This window comes from Chiloscyllium plagiosum, chromosome 5, assembly GCF_004010195.1.
Source record: "Chiloscyllium plagiosum isolate BGI_BamShark_2017 chromosome 5, ASM401019v2, whole genome shotgun sequence".
Classification (NCBI taxonomy): Eukaryota; Metazoa; Chordata; class Chondrichthyes; order Orectolobiformes; family Hemiscylliidae; genus Chiloscyllium; species Chiloscyllium plagiosum.
The window spans coordinates 25,284,765-25,298,887 of record NC_057714.1 but is presented as its reverse complement, the minus strand read 5'-3'; the positions used below and the strand labels follow the sequence as shown (position 1 = coordinate 25,298,887).

General features: G+C 40.7%; 1 protein-coding gene across 1 annotated transcript in view; it reads right to left on the bottom strand.

Moving 5' to 3' along the window:
- The window catches only part of LOC122549768 (aryl hydrocarbon receptor-like), a 187,566-nt gene extending 173,449 nt beyond the window's left edge, over positions 1-14,117 (bottom strand). Inside the window, exon 1 of the mRNA XM_043689763.1 lies at positions 13,759-14,117. Coding sequence (XP_043545698.1) covers positions 13,759-13,814 — 56 coding nt within the window. The 5' untranslated portion in view covers positions 13,815-14,117. The remainder of the gene's footprint in view (positions 1-13,758) is intronic.
- Between the last annotated feature and the right edge of the window lie 6 nt (positions 14,118-14,123).

Here is a 14,123-nt window from a genome sequence, read left to right as displayed (position 1 = left end):
TGAGCTATAGGGAGAGGCTGAATAGGTTGGGGCAGTTTTCCCTAGAGGGTTGGAGGCTGATGGGTGACCTCATAGAGGTTTATAAAATCATGAGGGGCATGGATAGGGTAAATAGACAAGGCCTTTTCCCTGGGATGGGTAATCCGAACTAGAGGGAAAAAGTTTAAGGTGAGAAGGAAAAAATTTAAAAGGGACCTAAGGGGCAACTTTTTCACGCAAAGGATGGTGCTTGTATGGAATGAGCTGCCAGATGAAGTAGTAGAGACTAATACAATGACAACATTTAAAAGACATCTGGATGGGTATATAAATAGGAAAGGTTTAGAGTGATATGGACTAAATGCTGGCAAATGGAACTAGATTAGGTTAGGATATCTGGTTGGCGTGAACGAGTTGGACCGAAGGACCTGTTTTTGTGCTGTACGTCTCTATGACTTTATAACTGGTGGCAGGGGAACAAGGATACAGGCTTCAGAAAGCTGGCAAGAAGCATGACTGGATGACCCTTCATGCAGGCCTTTGGTCTGTCTACAGGCCTAAAACCAATGGCGCAGGATGAATCCTCTCAGGAGAAAGCAATCTGCTCTTAACAGAGGCAGAAAATTCTCTGTCATCCAGGAAAGCACTTCTAATCAATCTCCCAAGCTAGAAATCAATTTGTCTAACCAGGCCATTGAATCACTTCAACTGCATTCTGGACAAGTTTTTCCTCAGTTCATCTCAAGGTCACAAAAGCAATGAAGCTACTACCTCTGAATAACCTTCTATTCATGTATTCTAATGCATAATAACACAAGAGCAGAAGAAATAGGATTAGCACACAGCACATCAAGTCTGTTCTGCTATTCACAATGGTCATCGTAGATCTTGGACTTCAATTCCACCTTCATATCTTGATTCCCTGAGAGATCTAAATCTATCTTAGCCTTAAATAACAAGTATCCACAACTGTCTGTAGTGAGGAATTCCAAATATTGGGAAATCTAAATGAAGTAGCATCCCTGCAGTTTACTCCTAAATGATCAGCACCTTATTCTGAAGCTATGTTACCTTTCTTTACATTTTCTAGCCAAGGGAAACAATCTCAGTAACTTCTCTGCCAAGGCCCTTCATAATCTTGAATATTTCCACAACAACATTTTTTTTAAACTCCAGGGCATAGACCCAATTTACTCTGTCCCATAATTACAGGACAAATCTCTTAGCCTGCGTCCAATCTCCAGAAACTTTGCTGTACTGTCGCCAATGCAATGACAGAGGTGTTCACATCATTTGGAAACTTATTAGCATTTTCTACATAATTTGGAGCCAGGGCATCATCTTCCATAACTCACAAATGGATGGGACACAACAGCATCTGGGACAATTGTTGTGGTGTTTCACTTCTCTCCGAAGTGGGAGAAAAATCTTGTAAAGGTTATTCTCAAGAGGACTGCCACTCACCTTAAAAAGCAAGTGTACCCAGCTTCACATTATTGTCGTTTGTGCTGAATAAGGAATGATTTTCGTGATCTTTATGGTGGTTCAAATTTAAAATAAATCCCTTTTACAGAGAAAGGTCCTTCATCTAGTGTTCATTGCTATGACTGAGATCTTCAACATAATAAACCTTGAAGTCCTGTCCAAATATCGTCATCTTCAAAATGGCAATTATGTACATGTCCTCAGCTCATGTCAGCATGTTTGACCAGCGTGATAAAGAGGGACAAAGTGAGGACTGCAGATGTTGGAGATCAGAGGCAAGAGCGTGGGCTGGAAAAGCACAGCAGGTCAGGCAGCATCTGAGGAGCAAGACAATCGACGTTTTGGGCATAAGCCCTTCATCAGGAGTGAGGCTTGTGGGTCGGAGGGCTGAGTGATAAATGGGAGGGGGGTGGGGGGGGGGGAGGTAGCTGGGAATGTGATAGGTAGATGTGGGTGAGGAAGAAGGTGATAGGTCAGAGAGGAGGGTGGAGCGGATAGATGGGAAAGACGATATACAGGTCAGGAGGGCAGTGCCAAGTTGAAGGCTTGGGACTGGGATAATGTTGGGGGAGAATAAATGAGGAAACTGTTGAAATCCACATTGATGGCGTGTGGTTGCAGGGTTCCACGGCAGAATATGAGGTGTTCTTCCTCCAGGCATCGGGTGACTAGGGTTGATGATGAGTGGGCCCAGGACCTGCATGTCCATGACTGAGTGGGAGGGGGAGTTGATGTGTTCAGCCACAGGGTGGTGGGGTTTGTTGGTGCAGGTGTCCCAGAGATGTTCTCTGAAACAATCCGCAAGTTGGCGTCCTGTCTCCACAATGTAGAGGAGACCACATCGGTTGCAACAGATACAGTAGATGACATTGGTAGAGGTACAGGTAAATTTCTGTTGGATGTGGAAGAATCCTTTGGGGCCTTGAATGGAGGTGAGGGGAGTGGTGTGAACGCAGATTTTGCACTTCCTGCATTGGCAGGGGAAGGGCATGGAACTGACGAGGAAATCGCAGAGGGAATGGTCCCTCCGGAATGCTGATAGTGGTAGGAAGGGAAAAATGTAATCTGGTGGTGGGGTCAGTTTGCAGGTGGCGGAAGTGGAGGAAGATGATGCGATGTATACGGAGGTTGCTGGGAGGAAGGTGGGGACCAGGGGGTTTCTGTCCTTGTTGCTTTGGGTTGGGGATGTGTGGTGTTCAAGTGCAGTGATGTGGGAAGTAGACGAGATGCATTGGATCTTGGAAGGACACCTTCTGGGATTTTCTAAGGTGGAATTGGTCATCCTGGGAACAGATGTGGCGGAAGCCGAGGAATTGGGAATAAGGGCGTTTTTACAGGAAGTGGGGCAGGAGGAGGTGTAGTCTAAGTAGCTGTGGAGTCGGTGGGCTTGGAGTCGATGTCCATAGTTAGTTGGTTGCTGGAGATGGAGATAGAGAGGTTCAGGAAGGGGAGGAAGGTGTCCAAGATGGTCCAAGTGAACTTTAGGTCGGGGTGAAAGATGGAAGCATGAGGTAGCGCTGATACAGTCATCGATGTAGCGAAGGAACAATGGGGGTTGGTGCCGGTGTAACTGCAGAAGATGGACAGTTCCACGTACCCAACAAAGAGGGAGGCATAGCTGGGTCCCATGAGGATGCCCATGGCTACCCCTTTGGTTTAGAGGAAGTGTGAAGATTGGAAGGAGAAGTTGTTCAGGGTGAGGACCAGTTCAGCCAGGTGGATGAGGGTATCAGTGGAAAGGTACTGGTTGGGACGGCGTGAGAGGAAGAAACAGAGGGCTTAGAGAGGCCTTTGTCATGGTGGATTGGACACCCATGGTGAAAATTAGCCTTTGGGGCCGGGGAAATGAAAATCTTGGAGGTGGTGAAGGGCGTGGGTGTCCCTGGACTAAGAGGGACAGGACGGTGTCAAGGTATGCAAAGGTGAGTTCAGTGGGACACGAGCAGGCTAAGACAATAGGTCAACTGGGTAAGTAAGGTTTGTGAATCTTCGGTAGGAGATATAATCGGGCGGTGCAGGGTTCACGGACAATGAGGTTGGAGGCTGTGGATGGGAGATCCCCAGAGTTGATGAGGTTGTGGATGGTCTGGGAGATGGTGATTTGGTGGTGGCAGGCGAGGTCGTAGTCGAGGCGGCAGTAGGATATCAGTGTGATAAACAGTAGTGCATCATTCGACAGTTTTTCTATCACTGATAGCACCAAATGCTGCTGCAAAATGGTACTAGTACTGTTTATCGTTAACTTTCCAGCCATTCTATTATACATACTCAAAGATACTCAATGTGTACTCAAGAGTACACATTCAGTTCAGCTCAGACAGCAACCTCTTTGATCAGCACAGGCACAAAGTTTGCACAAAAACCTCAAGTATTAAGTGAACTCTTGTTCATAGGCAACTGTGTTCTAACAGGACATCATCTGAAAGACATCCAGCTAATTGAAGACAAATTTGCCCAAACCTCAAAGTTTTGGCCTTGCAGCAATTCCAAAAATACTAACCTGCCCTTAGCTGCTTCAAGGTCCAAGCCATAAATAACAATACACCCCTCAATTCAGTTTGTAAGTCTGCTATCTTAAGCTTATCCTCTCCAAGATCAGATCATTTGACAAAGCAAACTCAGCACTGAGCAAGTACATCCACAGGATTTGGAGAGCAAGCAGTGTGCCTCAAAACACGGATTAAAGTCTATCAGGCAGTGGTTCTCACATCTCGTCTTCATTGTTGTGGGACATGACTAAATTATTGTCATCACAAAGCAACTAGATGCAATCTTCTCAAAGCTCGCGAGCATTCTACTTCTTTTGCATCATGCTACCTACAACATCATTGGCAAGGCAAAATCCCTTATACCAAAGCAAGGTGAAACATACCTAGAATCCAAAGTACACAACTTAGAGGTCAGCCTCACTGGGTCACATGGACCATTCCCACATTCCAAAGGGTGCTGAAGAGCCAGTGAAGCATGGGAACCAAAGAATGCCCAACTCAGATACAAAGATATTCTGATATTGAAATTCAGAGCCCATACCCCATTTCATGATGAAACGTAAAACAGTCCTCAATGGATCCAAACAGGAGAATCTAAGTCACCAAGCAATCTCAACATTCAGGAGAACAGAGTCTGGTTTCTACAGGACAAGTGAGCACACTGCAAAACAAGTGCCTACACCCACCCCTGCAATAGCTACTTAACACAAAATATTTGTAATCAGAGCTGCCAATCAAGAATTGGTTTCACATCCCATTGCAGATGGTTGAACAACTGACCTGTTTGCCTAACTCTCACCTGTTGATTGAAGAATTTATCTTTCTGGACTCTCAAAAGATTCAGTGTCATTATAATACGATAACATCTTAAATCTCAAGCAGGAACACGAAAGGGAAATTTATTTTTAAAATGGACTCAAATGCAACCTACAATCTATTGTGAATAAAATTGTCAAATAGTTTTGTTCATTTGGTATTTACACATCATTCAATTGTGCGTTTTGGGAAAATGGAATCAATCAAATTGAAGGACGTTGTTCACATGAACTCAGCTTGTAACAAACAAATTTATCAAGCCTCGCTATTCATCATCAAGTGCATACTTAAGTTGGAATAGACACTGGACTGTCTTCCTACCCTTCATTCAAATTTACATATTTGCCATGTGACCAAAGACTATTACTAGATCTACATTAGTGCATAGACAAGCCATGGTTTAACCTCTATACCCTGTTTACCCTGAGTAAATTCTACCTGACCTAACAGGATCAGAAGAATCTTTCGGTGGATTTCAGCAACTTAACTAATGTGACAACAATTCAGAAAATACTTCATTTGCTGTATGGCACTTTGAAACACAGGACAAACATGAAAAGGAGCTATATAAATCCGAGTCAGAGAGTCATAGAGATGTACAGCACAGAAACAGACCTTTAGGTCCAACTCGTTCACATGCCAAATATCCCAACCCAATCTAGTCCCACCTGCCAGCACCCAGCCCATATCCAACCAAACCCTTCCTATTCATATATTCATCTAGATGCCTCTTAAATATTGCAATTGTACTAGCTTCCACCACTTCGTCTGGCAGGCCATCTCATACACGTACCACCCTCTGCTTGAAAAGGTTGCCCCGTAGGTCTCTTTTATATCTTTCCCCTCTCACCCTAAACCTCTGCCCTCTAATGCTGGACTCCCCCACCCCAGGGAAAAGACTTTGTCTATTTATCCTATCCATGCCCCTCATGATTTTATAAACCCCTATAAGGTCACCCCTCAGTCTCCGACGCTCCAGGGAAAACAGCCCCAACCTGTTCAGCCTCTCCCTATAGCTCAAATCCTCCAACCCTGGCAACATCCTCGTAAATCTTTTCTGAACCCTTTCAAGTTTCACAACATCTTTCCGATAGGAGGGAGACCAGAATTGCACGCAATATTCCAAAAGTGGCCTAACCAATGTCCTGTACAGCCACAACATGACCTCCCAACTCCTGTACTCAATACTCTGACCAATAAAGGAAAGCATACCAAACGCCTTCTTCACTATCCTATCTGGCTGTGACTCTACTTTCAAGGAGCAATGAATCTGCACTCCAAGGTCTCTTTGTTCAGCAATACTCTCAAAGACCTTACCATTAGCTGTGCAAGTTCTGCTCTGATTTGCTTTTACAAAATGCACCACCTCACATTTATCTAAATTAAGCTCCATTTGCCACTTCTCAGCCCATTGGCTCATCTGATCAAGATCATTGTAAACCAAGGTAATCTTCTTCGCTGTCCACTACACCTCTAATTTTGGTGTCATCTGCAAACTTACTAACTATACCTCTTAAGCTCACATCCAAATCATTTATATAAATGACAAAAAGTAGTGGACCCAGCACCAATCCCTGTGGCATTCCACTGGTCACATGCCTCCAGTCTGAAAAACAACCCTTCACCTCCACCCTCTGTCTTCTATCTTTGAGCCAGTTCTGTATCCAAATGGCTAGTTCTCCCTGTATTCCATGAGATCTAACCTTGCTAATCAGTCTCCCATTGGGAAACTTGTCAACATATGGAAGTCCATATAGACCATGTCTACTGCTCTGCTGTCATCAGTATTTCCTTTGTTATAACAAAAGGTTTGTGTAGTCACAATCATGGTATTTAATGGATATAGCTTAAAACTATTCATAATTGCACACTTATTGTGCAGTCATATCTAAAACAGACTACAGACTTCGAAAGTAGAATTATAACACTTGTATGAGAGAAGATGCTGCTGAAGACATTTTACAGCACACATTCAGAAGAATGTGAAGGGACTTTCTAATCTGTTTTTGTCTATGCTTTATCAGATCTGCAGTTATGTTGCAGAAAAGATAGGTGCAAACAGCCACAACTCACATTATGCCATAGGAAAAATTCCTCCAGCAAAATTTCCCGGGTAGTCATTTGGTTAAGAATCAAACAAACCAGAGTGCTTTAGAGCATGGAGACCTCGATAACTATTAATCATCGAGAAGTTCCTGATGACTTATTTGCCTAGGTAGTTTGCGCACATGAAGGCATATTAAAAAACAAGCCTGAAAAATGGAAAGTAATGATCTGAAAAAGATGAGACACGCACTATATAATAGCTGCCCTTAAGGATATTCAACTAATTTATCACAATGAGAAACAAGAACTGGCCATTCAGACCTTAAGCTTGTGCCATTATTCTATTTGATCACAGTTAATCTGTACTTAAACTCCAATTATCTAACTTTGCTCAATATGTCTGAAAGCTTTTACCTAACAAAAATTCATCAATCCTGACTTCAGCCTAGCTCCAATTTTAAGATTTGTCTCCCCTATTTTCTGGATTTCCTCAGTGGAGGAAATTGTGTCTCTACAGCTACCGTAATTTCAAACACACTGTTTGGATCAGCCTGCAACTTTCTAACATAAGTAAATAGAAAGCAAGTATATGCAACTTGTCTTTGATATAACCCCTTAAGCCTTGACACCATTTTGCTGAATCTGTGTTGTACCCCTCCATTGCCAATACTAGTTTTATGGGTTTTGTTGCTGAAAACTGGAATCAGCAATCAAAAAACAACCTCAAACTGCAGCATAACTTCCTTACATTATAATCCAACCTCTGAGACAAAAGCTAAAACTCTATTAGCCTTTTAGATTTATTGCTGTACTTGTGCTTTAACTTTGAGGCAGTCACAAACTCCTTTCAATGTATCACAATTATCTCATATTATTACACATGAAAAGTCAAACAAAAAAGGTAACTCAAATATTTAACTTCGTGACTGAAGTACATCGCAAATTCAAACTGAATGCAAAGTTTTCTAACTGGAAATCCATCTACTGGGATTAGATAATAAATAATTAGGAAATGAGTTTGTTTGGATCCTAATTTTAGCCTGCAGTAACAGGAAGGCTGCAGTGCAGAAACATCAAACATATGACAAACTTGAAATGAAAGAAACAAAACAGAACAAAAAATAGAATTATTCAAAAGTACTTTTTTTATAAAGTTATATGTTGCTAGTATATTATAAAGAATGAACAAACTTACATACACAACCATATGGAAAAGAAGATTTGAAACAAATTTCTGCTCGCACAAAATGCGTAACTGGTCAGTTTTAAAGCATATACACAGTGCTAAAGTATCCAGGTTGTTATTTCATTAAATGGTTAATTAATTCTTACGAGCTCCTATCTTAAGAATTTTCCTTGCTTTATTCCTCTGTTATTGATCCTATCGACATGACCAATCATTTGCATCTATTGCCTGCCTATCTGAGCATGGCTTTTCACCCTCTTGTCCATTTTATTCCTTGTCTCCTCTCTCCTTCCTTCAGCTTTGGCAGGCACAACTGAACTCACTTTAGTCTTCACTTGTACAATGCCCCCATTCAGATCCATTTGATACTTTCTTAATATATAAAGAATGAACAAACTTGCACACATGACTCCAGATCTCAGTAGAATTATACTTGTTTAAAAAGGTTACAGCTTGAACTTGTTAATAAAATATTATCCAACCACAGGAATATAAAATCTCTTGAAACGTAGAAACTTCTAAGAAGAGACATTTAAAGACATTCTTGGGAGTTGGAAATAACATTTCAGTGAGGATGAACTTTTTCTCCAGTCTGCAGGCCAGCTCAAGTCTCTCCTGATGACCCCACAGCCTCGTTATGCTCTTCTCTAGCTACAGCCTTGCATGTTTAATGCAACACCACAACTGTTTTATTCCTCCATTCCCAGTTAACTCGATTTATTCTTACTGCAGAGGTTTCACACTTCCTTCCCATCCATCATGCTCATCAGCCCCTTCAGTACACACGTCATGCCCCTTTCAGCATATTCTAAACTATTTGCTGTCTCACCAACAAAGCTTTTAAGATCGATGATCTCCTTATGGATAAATTCATTACCTACATGCCCATATCCTAACCTCATCCATCCATCAACCCCAAGCACCCAGTTCAGTTATGATTCTAATTTAAAATTATTCACCTGGTTTCAAAGAATTTTATGGCCTTAGCCTACCCCACTATACAACCTTCCCCTTGAGCACCAACTCACCAAAAACCTCTGCATTCTTCCAATTCTGCTCCAGTATGAATTACCAACTTCACTTGCCTTACCTTACGCAGTCGTGTCATCACCTGTTATGGTCCTAAAGCTCATCACCTCATTACCTCCTTTCAGAGGCATTTTAAAATCTAGTTCTGACTATTTTTGGTCATCCAAGGTCAAATCATGTCTGATACTGCTTCTGTAATGTGTCAGGGCACTTTACCATGTTAACACAATACATACCATTGATGATAATGTTAAGGACACGCTTTCCAAAGTATCATTACTCCCCTTTTCTAAATGGCCATAATCACTCTCTTATCGAACCCTACTTTTAACGCATCAGTCTCATCTTCAAAAAGCCCTGAACTGACTTCAGCTCCTGTTTCCATGATCACGTATCTCAAATTCCCAAGTTTAATGACATTTAGAAAGACAAAACAAAGAAATATTTATAAGATGTCATAGCATGTCAAAACATGTCTTTTGTAATGAATAAAGCACCTTTTAAAAGGCAATGACAATTGTAATTTAAGAAAGCAAAAGACAACTTGATTTCATGTACAATTCTAGGAAAATCTCAAAGTAATCTGTTACTGAGCATTGAATAAGGAATATTTAGTCAGGTCAATGCAGAAACTTTGTTCTTTTTCAAAGTGGTACATCTTTACATCCACCTCAGGACACAGACATTAAACTAATTTCCTGTTCCCATCCTATATAACAACTAAAGCAAAATATCTTTTGGTTTTCCTCAACCTCCCCATAGTGTTTAAAGATTCCATATCCTCTACTTATTTTGTAGTTCCAAATGGGACCTTAGTAGTTCCACATGCATTTCTTCCCAAACATTGCCAATGCCTGTCCCACCAAGTTTTCATTCCTCCTTCTCTATCATGAACTCTGGGCTCCCCAAAAGAAATGTACATGGTCCCTTTCCTTCCTCATCTTACTACCTGTCACTGACAAGATTGGCTCTCAAATGTGTGCTGGCAGCCCCCAATTTTATTTTGCCATCACTTTCTTCAGCCTCCAAGGGCTGTGATGTCAGATAGCCTTGTCAGGCAGCCAAGTCAAGATTTCTTTCTATTGAACTCAAAGAAGTGTCAGTCATTTCCTTTGGCTTCTGTCACAAGTCCTTTCTTTTCTTCACATTCTTTTCTGTACTGAAACCATTTACACCCACCTCGAAACTGTGTCACCCTTACAGTTTTCCATCACTTCTAGACTGAATTTATCCAGCATTAACACAGTGAATTGATCTTTGACCAATCACAGTAAATATCAACTTGATGCTAATGGTGCTAACTGTTATCCACATTGATTCTTAATCCACTGCATGCAAATTTAGCAATTTAAAATCCTGTTGGGCTGCTCTTAGGTTCTCTTACCACCTCACACATTCTCCTTTCCATTGCACATTCACCATTATATTCTCTTCCACACTTCATCCGTAGTTATTGCTCTTTTGCCTTCATCTATTTTATCATTGCAGCTGAAAGCTCCGATACCATTTTCTGAAATTCCTTACCTGAATCTTACCATCTCTCATTTTCTCTTCCTCTGACTTGGATATTTTTCAGCAGCCTTTCCCTGCTCTTTAACTTCATTCCTTTTGCTTGCAATCTTGGGATGGTTTCTTCAGTTAAAGGGACAACCTGAAGATAGTCATTTTTGTACAAAAGTATGTTGTCCCTGCCCTGTGTTTGACAGGCCCACCTTCCTGCAGTCATTGTCCTTTAGAATAACTAAAGCAGGTTTCCTCCACTGCTACGCAGAATTTATAGTATGCATTTGCTAAATACTAAGTTCTGCAAAATTTTATGTTCAGCAACATAAAAGACTATATTAAAAAAAGGTTTCTTATCTTCAATACCTGTATACCAATGATAATGAGAAAAAGCATGGGAGACTAATTGGGCCACCTGGCCTGTTTCCATGATCCATATCTTATGAAGTTGTCACCAACAATCTACATTATCTTGCCCCCTTCGATAATGGAGGCAGCCAAAACTCCCCTCAAGAATGAGATGCTTCTCATCAAATTCTTTACTATCCAATAACAGGACAACAAGAACTGACTGCCAAAGTGAAACCATATGACCATTATTTTGCTTCTTCACCAAAAGTACTTTACTGAACTCAGGCACCCATCGCTCTCATTGCTCCCAAATACTATTCCAGAAAACTATTTAAAAGTCACATTCAAATTCAGCAAAACACTATGGTTGATCATGATGAATTTAAAAAGTAATCATTTCAAATGTTTTCACTGAGCTAGTTTCAATTTTCTGGCTCCATTTAATCTAATAAAAGTAAATAATTTATTTTGTTTGAAATTAGTCATAGCATCAGAATGCAAAATATTTTTCGTTTCACGGAACAGAGGAAAAGCATATAAAACTGGGAAAGAAGTAACTTTTGCATTATTATCTCCAGTCATCTTTCTCTCCCGAACTATTTAAAACACCACATGAAAGATAAATCTATGGATTTAATTTTATGTACATCCACACTCAATAGATGAAAAATGTATGCACATGTGGTAAGATTTGCGATGGTCACAAAAAACTTTTCAAAAAACTTGCATTGTTGCACATTGGACTATTTCCAACATCATTATTAACAACAATAGTAGATTCATATGTTAAACTGAAAGCCTTATAATGGTTTCTCAGTACAGCTGCCAACTTCTGTCCTTTACCATAGGTGGCACATTTCCAATAAATCAAACCGGACTGGCTTAACAGATATAAAGCATATAGACATTCTCTTGCTCTTGCAAAGTACTAGTTGAGGGTCTACAGTGAGAAATTGATTTACATAAAAAATTAAAAACAATAACAATTTAAATCAATACTGTATCTTTCATGTAGAAAAATGTCCCAAAGGTGCTTTACAAGTATAAATAATAGCAAAATAGATGTTGTATCAAATAATTAGGTATTTGGAAAGGAGAACAAAAACAATGAAACTGGATTTTGAAAACGTACAATCTCTTAGCATTTAAGGAAAAATCAAACATACGATGGGAAATCTGATAAAACAGAGCTTTATGTATTTTTAAAATTGCACATCTATCAGACATTAAAATTAGAGCCCTCTACAATTTTATCTTGAAGTGTAAATGTATCAGGATGCGGTCTATCCCTTTCCCTATTTGCAAAGAAGTTGACAGCCAATTTCAACATAGGAAGGACACAGCAGTCTACTGTGCATCATTGCCTATAAACTAAAGGCAGAGTTTGTTTTAAAAAAAGTTAAACCATAGAAAGAGATTCTGTAACTGCAGGTTAATTCAGCTGTTTAATCAAATACGATTACACTTCATAAACTGTAATGGCTTAAGCTAAATTAGCAAAGTGATGTCAATTTTCTAACTTTGTTTTCAAAGAAAGAGTCTGTATCTGCCTTTAACCGAGGTGTCCCATGTGTACCATCTGTCATTTCCGCCCAATCTTAGCAATACAGATGGAGCGAAACACGTGGAGGAGTACAATCAGTGGCTGAAAAGTGATAAAAATATTATACATTTTTTGAAAGTTTTAACCAATGCACTTGGGAACCAGGAAAGTGCATTATCAATACTGAAACACTTCTGTCTTATCACTGATAGAATCAGCACTACTAAAACATATTAATCATACATCTGGAAAACAATTATAAGCAATAGAGTCATTAATGATAAATATAGCACTCTACTTGGGGTGAATTCTCATCTATTTCTTTTTGTATCACACTTTAGATATTTAAATGATGGATGCAAATTTAAAATCTCAAACAAGGTCTACGTTGTTGCATATACAGTACTGCGGTGGTTCCAATGATGTCACGATGAAACTTCCCCTCCTCCACACACACAAAGGAGAAGGTAATGGTGACATCATATCCAAATATAACTTCTTTTTCAGGAAGATGACATAACATAAGCCCCCAAAATCACCCCCAACCCTCTCCACAGACTCTCAGCCCATCCCCTTCCTCCCACTTCTGCAAACCCCAATGCTCCTCCATTGTAATGCATCACAATAAGGAATTATCGTTTACTCATCTTTGACTTCTAATGCTTTTACAATCTAACAGTTGTATAGAGGGGTGAGGAGAAAAGGGACAAACACACCGCAATTGGTCTGGCTGGTGAAAATCCACATACAATGTAGTTTAAAAACGGTTAAATATTTGTTTTGAAGTGTACTACACAGTACTCAAGTTACACGTAACATTCCAGTACTGCTATTGCTGAATGTTATACTCAATTTGTATATATACTAGCAGCAAACAAGGTTTCTATTCTTTCACTTCAGAGAGGACACTAGTGTGGCAACAATACTGCAGCTATTATGGGTTATTATTTTGAACATGGTTTCGGATTAGATTTCAAGAGTACATGGTGAGTGTACTGCTCACCTGTTATGCATACGAACTTTTGTATAATTTTTGGTTTTAGTTTTGACATACTAAACTTCCTGGGAATTTTTTTTCCGAAGAATGTTTACATATTTACAACAGTTCTAGCCACCGTGAGATGAACAAGATAAATTCCCAACTTTCCCAGAGGCTGTTCAGCCCGTACTGAATTAACAAATCGAGACCGTTCTTGCGACTGTCAGACTGACCTCCTCCAGCGATACCGTTTTGTGACTTGTAACTCGTTCAAAGTCCCTGACAATAGCAAACTGACTACGGCATCGGGAGTTACACTCGCACTCCACGGTGACCTCCAACAAAATCATACCTTTTCTGAACAGGCTTTCGCCTCTTACGGCTTGCGTAGATACTGCTGCTGTTCATCCTCAGCGAAGGCGCAGCAAAGCTTCTCCTCTCGGCCTGTACCTTCGGTAAACCTTTCCCCAGGAGTCACAGTTTACGGCGAGTAACACGAGTTAATCCAAGAAGGAACAACATGCAAGGCGGTGCGGACCTCTTGCGCCTCGCTCTCCTCTCCACGCACACACACACAGAGACAGACACACACAGACTTCCTCCTCATGAGACACAGGGGGGCGGGGGATTGCACAGGCGGCTGCGGCCGCTCGATGGAGCAGCAGAGCCAGCACAGAGGGCTCCCCGGGGAGGGGGGCGGGCTCGCGCTGTCCTTGT